The sequence below is a fragment of the Pteropus vampyrus genome, unplaced genomic scaffold (assembly GCF_000151845.1).
Source record: "Pteropus vampyrus isolate Shadow unplaced genomic scaffold, Pvam_2.0 Scaffold5, whole genome shotgun sequence".
Classification (NCBI taxonomy): Eukaryota; Metazoa; Chordata; class Mammalia; order Chiroptera; family Pteropodidae; genus Pteropus; species Pteropus vampyrus.
Genome location: NW_011888786.1, coordinates 18,161,005 through 18,170,065, shown reverse-complemented (window position 1 = coordinate 18,170,065; position 9,061 = coordinate 18,161,005). Strand labels below are relative to the sequence as shown.

Genomic DNA, 9,061 nt, shown 5'->3' with positions numbered 1-9,061 from the left:
TAGGTTGTCTTTTCTTTTTGTTGATGGTTTCCTTTGCTGTGCAAAACTGTTTGAGGTAGTCAGGATTTACTTTTGTGTTAATGGAAAAATCCATAAATTCTAGTCAGAGTGAAATAATAGTTAATTTTTTGGGTCCATAATTCAGAAAGATAATGGTGGTATACAAATACATAATCTTGTAACCTAGAAAAACTATAACCACTTTGCCATGTGTTAAGAGATTAAAAAATTCCTATTTTATTCCAGCTAACTGCATGCTTTTTTCTTCAGCGAGAAATGCAAGTTTGGCAGCTGAATAGCATGGAATGATATTGGCGTGTCTGAGTGCTGCCATCCCAGTCAACTTTTACCTTTCTTCCATTGAGCCTCTTCTCTAAATAAATGTTGTCTACCTATTTATTGTACATCTGCTCATGGAAGGAGGTCCTGTGGGAAGGATACCCAGATCATAAGCTCCACAAGGGGAGTCATCCAAGAGTATAAACAAATTACATGTCTTACTAAATTGAGTTAGTACTGGCTGTATTTTGTGTGCAAGAGGGTACAGAAGGTGGCTTAGAAAGTCAGACACTTGTGTCCTGGACATGACAAGGTCACTCTTTTTTAAGTCACTGATGCTTGGGTCAACTGGCCACTGTGTCTTTATGGGACCAAAGGAGACCGTGCTAAGCTATTGCTGCATGGTGACTGCCCTACCCGTGTTGTCTCACTGTTTTTTGAATGAACATTTTTACTTGCATCCTTGTTAAATTTAGTCTAGGGTAACTATATGTCTTATTAAGGTATGTGCTTGATCTGATCATTGTCATGAGAGACCTTGATGAAAATGGGTCTAATTATTCATCTTCCCTGGCCTTTTATATGCCTCAGTCCAGCCCTTTCTCTGTGTCTGTCTTTCCCTTTCTTCCCCATCCTCCTTATGCTCAGTGTATCTTTGTTGATTTGAGACTATAATTTTTGGCTGCTTGGTCTAGGGCCAAAATTATTGATTAGAAATGGCTCTGATTCTGGTACTCTGCTATGTTGTGGTCTTAAACCTAGTGATAGAAATGATAGCGGAACTAACATCAACATTGCCTGTTAAGTGAAATTAACCTTAGAATTTTGGAACTAAATGGATCTCTGGAAGCCACCTGAGGTAAATGAGGTAAAGTTTCCTCATTTAATACCCTCGTTTAACACATCAGGAAAGAATTTAGGAGAGCAAGTGACCCTGTAACAGTGATGCTATATATTCAGCTTTTTAGTTAAGGGCAGAATATGTAGTAGAACCCAGCTACACCACCTCATAGCCTCTTATCTATTGCATCATATTATTGTATTTTTATAGTATTTTTTCTTTGCAGATTTCTTTTGTTCCATGAAGATCACTTGGTATGTTTTAGTAATATTAGTTTTTATATTTTTGCTCATCCTCACTATCCACAAAATACTCGAAGGCCATAGGCGAGTGCAGAAGTGGCAGAGTAAGTATTGAGAAATAAATATACCATTTGGGATAATCAATTTAGTTTCAAGGAACTCTTAATCTTATCTATAGATTCAATTTCTTTTTTTAGTTCAATTTACCATTTTCTGAGCACCTATTGTGTGTAAGCAGTGATTCTAGGAATATAAGCATAAGTAAGACACAGTGCCAACATTCAAGGAGCTTCGTGTGTCTTTCTCCTATCCAGACAAGTGAGTAGGAGGGGAGAAAGAATGGGTGAATTGGAAGTAGTTGATAGACTGGAGGTTGAGCAGGGGCAATAGTGGAAGTGAAGGCAGAAGAGAGGTAGAAGAATGGGGAGTGGAGATGAAGAATTTTAGAGTTGGGGACCTTGATCGGATTGGCTCTTGGCAGTGAGTGTGAGTGGGAGCCAATCTTTAATAAGTGTGAGTGTGTCAGTAGATTTTTGGTTGGGCTGATCTAAAATGTGTACTTAGAAATCAGGACAATAGAAATGATGATAAAATATTTAATAACTAATACGATACCCACCTGTCAGGATGGGCCCTGATCGTTTACTACTGGTGTGGTCCTACTGGTAGACCCATGCATACATCGGCCCTGCTGGTGTGTACCCAGGAGTACACTGGCTGAGTATCAGGCCTGATGGAAAGTAGTTTGTGTCTTAAAGACAAGAGAAAATGTATCAAATCCTAGTACTACCGCTTACTAGTTACACGACTTTGAGCAAGTCGCTCACTGTATCCGAGTGTTCCTTTTTACCTCTGTAAAACAAGGCTAATCACCATCACCACACAGTGTTGAGGTAAGGATTGAACTAAAGAGACTCTCCTTCATTGAGAATTACTATTCACTAGAAATTTACCCCAGTGTCTAGTGAATAGTAATTCTCAATAAAGGAGAGTAGTATTGTGCCGCTTGTGTCGTTTCCCAGGGCTCTTATGCTCTTTACCAGGTAAGGCTGTCTTAGTCGTTTCAATAGGCAAAACAAGGGGTTGCCTCTAGGTTTGAGCCATTAATTCTTTTGATTAAGTATTTATTGCAGAAATTTCTGAGAGAAGTTGCATATCAAGTATTGTCATTGATACCTTGGTATTTGAGACCCCAAAAGCATTTGGTTAATAATCATAATGTTGTATATTTATAGAATAACCATTGTCACAAGATTTTTACTAAATTCTCAAGGTATATAAACAAGATATGTGCTATTATTTTTATTTTATAGATTAAAAAACCCTGAGCTTCAGAGAAATTAAGTGTTATGGGTTTATTCCAGTTATATAACTAATAAAAAGATGCAAGGTCTTTCTAGTTTTGAAAATTATATTATTTTAAGTAAATGCATGTTATTTGCAAATAGTGCATAGTTTTGAGTTTCTTGATTCATTTTTCATATAATTACACATTAGGAAAGAGAGAGAGAGAAACCAGATGGAAAATGTCTAGAAAGAGATGAATAGTGGGGAGTGACACTAAGTCACTTATGAATATCAACCCAAATGACAGGCCTAGAGGCTTTCAAAGTCTTGCCTTACAAATCTAAGCATATAAAGTAATGAAAAATGTCACATCATTTAGGACATTTATTATTATTAAATATTAAATAACATTACATATTCTGTATATCATATCTATGTGTACAATCTAAATATAATATTCTGTACATAAGAGCCAGGTTTTTCATCAGAGGAGATGGTACAATGAAGAGACCACTGGTTTTAGAAAGAACCTGCATTTGTTAATGGAAAATAACTTCATGTTTTGTTACTTCAGGCCCTGTTGCGAATGGCCCTTTTTCTTTGGTAATCCTTTGAACCAATATGGGGAGTACATATGAAGAATGTGCTTGTTTTTCATCTTAATATTTAATTTCTTTTCTTGGAATAGGTCATAAATACAAACCTTCATCTGTTCTCTTAAGAGGAAGTGATTCTGAGAAACTTCAAACGTTGAATGTGCGGGTTATTTCAGGTGAGCTCGGTGACATGCAAACGGAACACTGCTTAGGAAATTCCAAAGCTTCATCATTGCAGTATAAACTCAAGATCATAATATCTGAGCTCATTTAAATTAGCCTTGTATCTGGAAGAAAGGAGCTATGGGCAAATCATATCAGAGGACAGTTACGATCAAAACTACCTCCTTAAATAATGGAAAGTTTGCTTAATTGCCAAGGAGACATTCATGTGAGTAGGCAGAGGAGGAAAAGCAATAAGGAATAAGCCTCAGATTTATTTTTAAATGAGACAAGATACCATTATTCCTCAGAATTGCAAGAAGTAATTGCAGAGTGGGCACGGCTTTTGCTGGAGCCTTCACTTAGCAGAGGGTGTCATTGTGTAAAGAGAACTTCTAATAGCCCCAATTAAAAAGTCCCCTGTCCTCTCCCAAGAAATAGAAATGGAATAAGGGAATCTTAATTCAAGTAGCAAGGAGGCTGTTAGCACAGATGCTGTGGTTCCATCTCCTTCTTCTAATTGTGAAGCCTCCTTCTGAATTCAGGCTGTCAAATCATATGAAAAAGAAAGAGATGGAGAATATGACATGGGCAAAGGCTTATTCTCCATCAGGGAGAAATAATATTCTTGAGTCTTTGAAAACTACAGAATTATGTGTGATATTACTACAGCTGCTTATGCACAGCCAGAGAGCAGGCTATTTTGTACTTTGTGAGAAGTTATATATGGAAGCTTCACGTCTGGTATGTAAACCATTTTCAAAAATGAAAGGAAACTGAACAAACCCTGAGCCCTTCACTGCAGCTGTGTCCGTAGCCACATGGAGATTCGAAAGGCATTTCACTGTGGACTATTCTCCCCAGGCTTTTTTTTTTTTAGCTATTTTAATTAGCAGGTATTCAGCCCCCTAGCTTGAGGAAAACTTGGATTGGGTGCACTTAAAAGATCCCTTAAAAAAAAATTAGAGTTTCTCCTCTCATCACTAGCAGTAAAGTTACTAACCTATGGGTAATAATAAGCATTAGCTAAATAGTCATTGGACACCAGCTAAAAGTGGGGAAAGTTGATGGAAATTCTGGGCGATCAATGACTATTTTGTTTGATTAATGAAATAAAAATAACAGGGTTGTTTCAAGTGGCAAAATTAATCTTTAAAGAGAGAAAACGGCGTTTCCCCTGGTCTTTCCTCTTATCCAGTACACATGCCTGACATTCATACCCAGGAATGTTTTAACCTGGCTCTGAGGGGCTTTTGGTTGTCTTAGGAATCCCAATCATTTCTCTTTTCAAGTCATAATTTTGAGCACTGAAGCCTTATCTGAGAAAAAGTCAATAGCTCCCCTATCAACCCAGATAATCAGGAGAATCGCAAATTTAAAGTTCTTGCTAACCAACGGGCTAACCTCACACATTGTATTTATGAGCCTGTGATTTTCATCCCCCAGAGAAACCTGCCACAGCTGTCCTTTTCCCTTTCACAGCACTCACTAACCACCCCCCACCCCCAGCTTTATTACCTGGTATATATTATTAATGTTTAGAGCAGGCCAAGGGGCGAGGGGTGGCCTTTTTTTTAAAAAACCAAGTCTTTTTTGAGGTTTGGCCTCTTAAAGGGGGAAAGAAGCAGCTTCTTTCTTGTTATTTATATTTCTTTAACCTAAAAGTGATTTTTTCCCCCATCCCAATATAAGTTTTTCTTTCTGAGAGAGAAATGGAAAGGAAATAATATCTCCCCTGAGTGCCGTTTTTTAGGCCTCTCTTTGTAATGATGGGTTATAGGCAGCAGTTGAGAATGCAGGAAAAAATGTGCCAGCATGGTTCTCTGGAGAAGCAGTAACACGACTGAAAAAAATGTCTTTCAAAGAGAGCAGTGACTGTAGCCACATTCAGCAGAACAGCTTGCTGCCGGCTCTGACTGTACATGCCAGAACGTCTCTCCAGTCGTTCATGTATTACAAAGTAAGTATTGTCACTCACGTACACATAGAGACATGGGTAGACTCACACCCTCAAAAAGACTAGAGAGAAATAAAGGGAGATGATCAAGACCCTGGCACTGCACAGGGCCTGGCATGTACTGAGGGCACAGGAAACACTGATGGAATAAATGAATCTCATTGCTGTAGGAGATGTCAGACAGAATCAAATCTCAAGCTTTTATAAGTTTAATATTTTCTTCCTTGCTTTGAGAAGCACGGTGGCTTATGTTGCCTGTCTTGCCATTCATCTACTTTACATTTTATTCATTCGACTATTATCTTCACACAGGTGATGATTCTGTCTTACTCACCTTTGGAATCTTGTCCCAGCATAATATCTGGCACGTAGTTCATGCACGATAAAAGGTTATTAAGTCACACAAACCCTGAGGGGAAATGAGTATAGAGTAAAAAGAGCAGATGAGCAAGAAATGAATCTTGGGGTCTGGGAAAGGTGAAGCAAACAAAGAGACAAAGGGTGATCAGAGAGAATATAATTCTATTTCCTTAAAGAACATATAACACATTTCATAGAATTGCTAAGGATATTGAAGAATAATGAAAAACGCTGAGCATCTTGAAGAAGAGATTTTGAGAATTATACGAAAGTAACTTTGAAACATACCCTTAGAAACAGTGCTTAATGAATTCGCCACGCTGGGAGACCAAAGCCAGGGGCAGAAGCAGTAAACGAGGACCTGAATCACTGGATGCAAACAATAGAAACCAATGTGGCTGACTTGGCAGAAAGAAAATTTATTGGAAAGCCAAAAGGGAACCCGTGGAAGCAGCAGGAAGGTTAGGGAATCTGAGCTTGGAAAATAAATAGTTAAGAGAGGCCAGGCAACTAAAAATACAGCCAAAGTCTTACCACAGGGTTGGTTTGGTGAGAATGCCTTCGCTGATGTCACCACCACTGGACGCTGCCCCTGGGCTGCCAGAGCTACCCTTAGACCACGTTGCTATTTTGCATCGATGCCCAGGATGGCAAGTCCCAAGGGAGAGTATCTGACTAACTGAGTGCAGGCCACAGATTTGTACTCTGGGTGCCAGGAAGCAGTAGAGTGGAAATATCTGCCCTTCTGGCTTCCTGAATACTTGAAAATACTCTTGAGATGTCCATATGCTGGAGAGTCAATAAACAAATCTCTGTAATACCAGGTTTCTGGGATTAGGGCTTCCACATGTTCTCGCTGCATGGGTCCATTAAAGGTGTCATTTCATCTCTCACCTCTATGTCCATTAAAACTACTGAAATTTTTTAAACTTGAAATTCTTCACCTTCAAATATTCAACCAAAATCTACTGATCAGTAACTCAACAGCAGTTATGTCAAGCCTGGATGACACGGTGGCATGTACTACAGAACAGTCCCTGCCTTCACAGAGCTGATATCACAGTTAAAGAGCTTCTACCCCCAGTCGCCTTGGGAGAAGGGAAACTAATTAAACTATAAAAACTCATTAAGTAACTTCCATATGCACAGTACTTTCACACACATCATTTTATTTCATAGAAACCTCACTTTTTTCCTGATAAGAAAACCAAAGCTCCGAGAGTTTAAATAATGGACCCACAGGTCCATTCTGACCCCTAGCAGGGTCAGAGCTCAAACTCATTCTGTCCAGTGAATGCACTTTCTAGCACATCGATGGCAATGGTGAACAGGGGAGCTTACCTCTGCTGGTTCAAGCCACAGATCAAAACTCTTTATGCTCCTTTAACATCTAATACTGGAAAGAGAAATGAGACATTTCCTCTATAAGGCTGTAGAAGCTTCTGTGAGACAATGCGAGTCATCTGCAAAGTAACATTTCAGCTGATGCTGTTAATGTGGTTGAGTTCATAGCGACTATGAAGCAAAGAAAATGGAATTTTATTGTGAAAGAGAATTACTGCATGCCAAAAGTGGATGACCCAGTAATTTGTATTACCCCAAAATAAAACTAGTGGCAGTGTAAAATTGTAATTTGCAACATGTTTATGGCCAGTATAATGAAGACTAAGCAGGTTTCAATTTCCTGCAAAAGAGAAGATAAATTACTGGTGCCAGATGGATAGCAACCAAGCAAGATAACATGAAAATTTAATTTTTACTTTCTAACTATAATATTTATGACTTAAAATACAGATTTGAGTTCATAAAACTTATAGCCATCTGCTTGGTTACAGAATAGGTCAAAATGCAGAGGGTGACTCTGTATGAAGGAAGAAATTCGTAAGTGTGTAGAATCTATAGGCAGAATAGGGTGACTTATTCTATTCATTCATTGAATGCCTTTATGTGATAGCCATTTACTCCAGGTCTGAAATAATTGATGACACAACATATGCAGATAAACATTTTCTCTGTATTTGCACAGACTCTCCCTGCCTGAACCATCCTGCCTCCTGTGCCACCTCTTGAAAACCTCCCCTCCTCTCACCTTGCCTTTGTCTTGTAAACTCCAACTCTGCCTTCTGATCTCGGTCTAACTAACACCTCCACAGGGAACTCATATTGGACCTCCCAGAAGAGGTCGACTTCCCTCAGTGCATATCCTCAGAGCCCCACAATTTTCTCTTTGGGGCAATTATTACTATTGCTATTTAATATTTTTATTATTATTTGATTGATATGTCTCCCAGGTAGCTCATTGAGGTAGGGATACTCTGATTATACTCATCGCTATATTCCCAGATCATAGCATCAAGCGTATAAGAGCATTTAGTAAGTGCCCAGTAACTATTTATCAACTAAGCATGACTCTACATCGACTATGTTGAAAGAATGACTGCCACAGTCTACAAAGATCTTTTAAATATGTTCCCCCCCAAATCATAACTCTTGATAATGCAAAATAACAAAAACAAAATTCCTTTCCTTTAAAAGGAAATTAAAGAAATTCCTTAATATTCATTCCTTGGAGTATTAAAAATATCTGCAGTGTGAATAAACTGGAAACTAAGTCAATGGCTCAGAATATTGACAACTGTCTTTTGAAGGAGGGTGTTTTTCACTTTAGCTGTTAAATCTAGATAATTTTGCAGTCATTTATTTTTCCATCTTCATTTGATTTTTACATTGGTCAGATTGGGAGCAGAGGAGTAGTTTGGGGATCACTGTTAACAATAACAGATGGAGCTTTGAATATAGTAGGGAGTTGGCACCTTGAATAATGGAAATCTATTTTAAGCTACCACAATTGGCTCTATTATCCCTAAAAGGCTTCTAGCTATCTTGGGCTTGTACAAAAGTGCCAATATTTTTATGTGATGAAGATGTTAGAATGATGTACAGCAATAGTGAATTTCTGCTTTGCTACGACAATAAGAAGAAATCATTACAAATGGAAGGTCTTTGAAGCCAGATTAGAGAATTAAATAAGAATAGCCAATTCATCTGAAATTTTCTACATCTATTTTACACTGTAATCTGTGAATATGAACTTGAATTTCTTCCTTTTTTGGAGAAGCTCTTATGAAAAAAAACAAGTACTTTGTAGGTAAGTTTAGACACTTCTTGCCATTGTTTCCAGAAAGAGTCATAGCTGAATCTTCCAAAGCAGGGGTCTCCAACCCCTGGAGCCACGAACCGGTACCAGTCTGTGGCCTGTTGGGAACCAACATCAGGAAGTGAGCAGTGGGCAAGCGAGCGAAGTCTCATCTGTATTTGCAGCCGCTCCCCAGCGCTA

The 9,061-nt window shown here is 38.5% G+C and overlaps 1 protein-coding gene across 1 annotated transcript in view; it reads left to right on the top strand.

Moving 5' to 3' along the window:
- Positions 1 to 9,061, top strand: part of TMEM156 (transmembrane protein 156) — a 32,005-nt gene that overhangs the window by 17,357 nt on the left and 5,587 nt on the right. Inside the window, exon 5 of the mRNA XM_023534401.1 lies at positions 3,338 to 3,421. Within this exon, the coding sequence (XP_023390169.1) occupies positions 3,338 to 3,421 (84 nt within the window). The remainder of the gene's footprint in view (positions 1 to 3,337; positions 3,422 to 9,061) is intronic.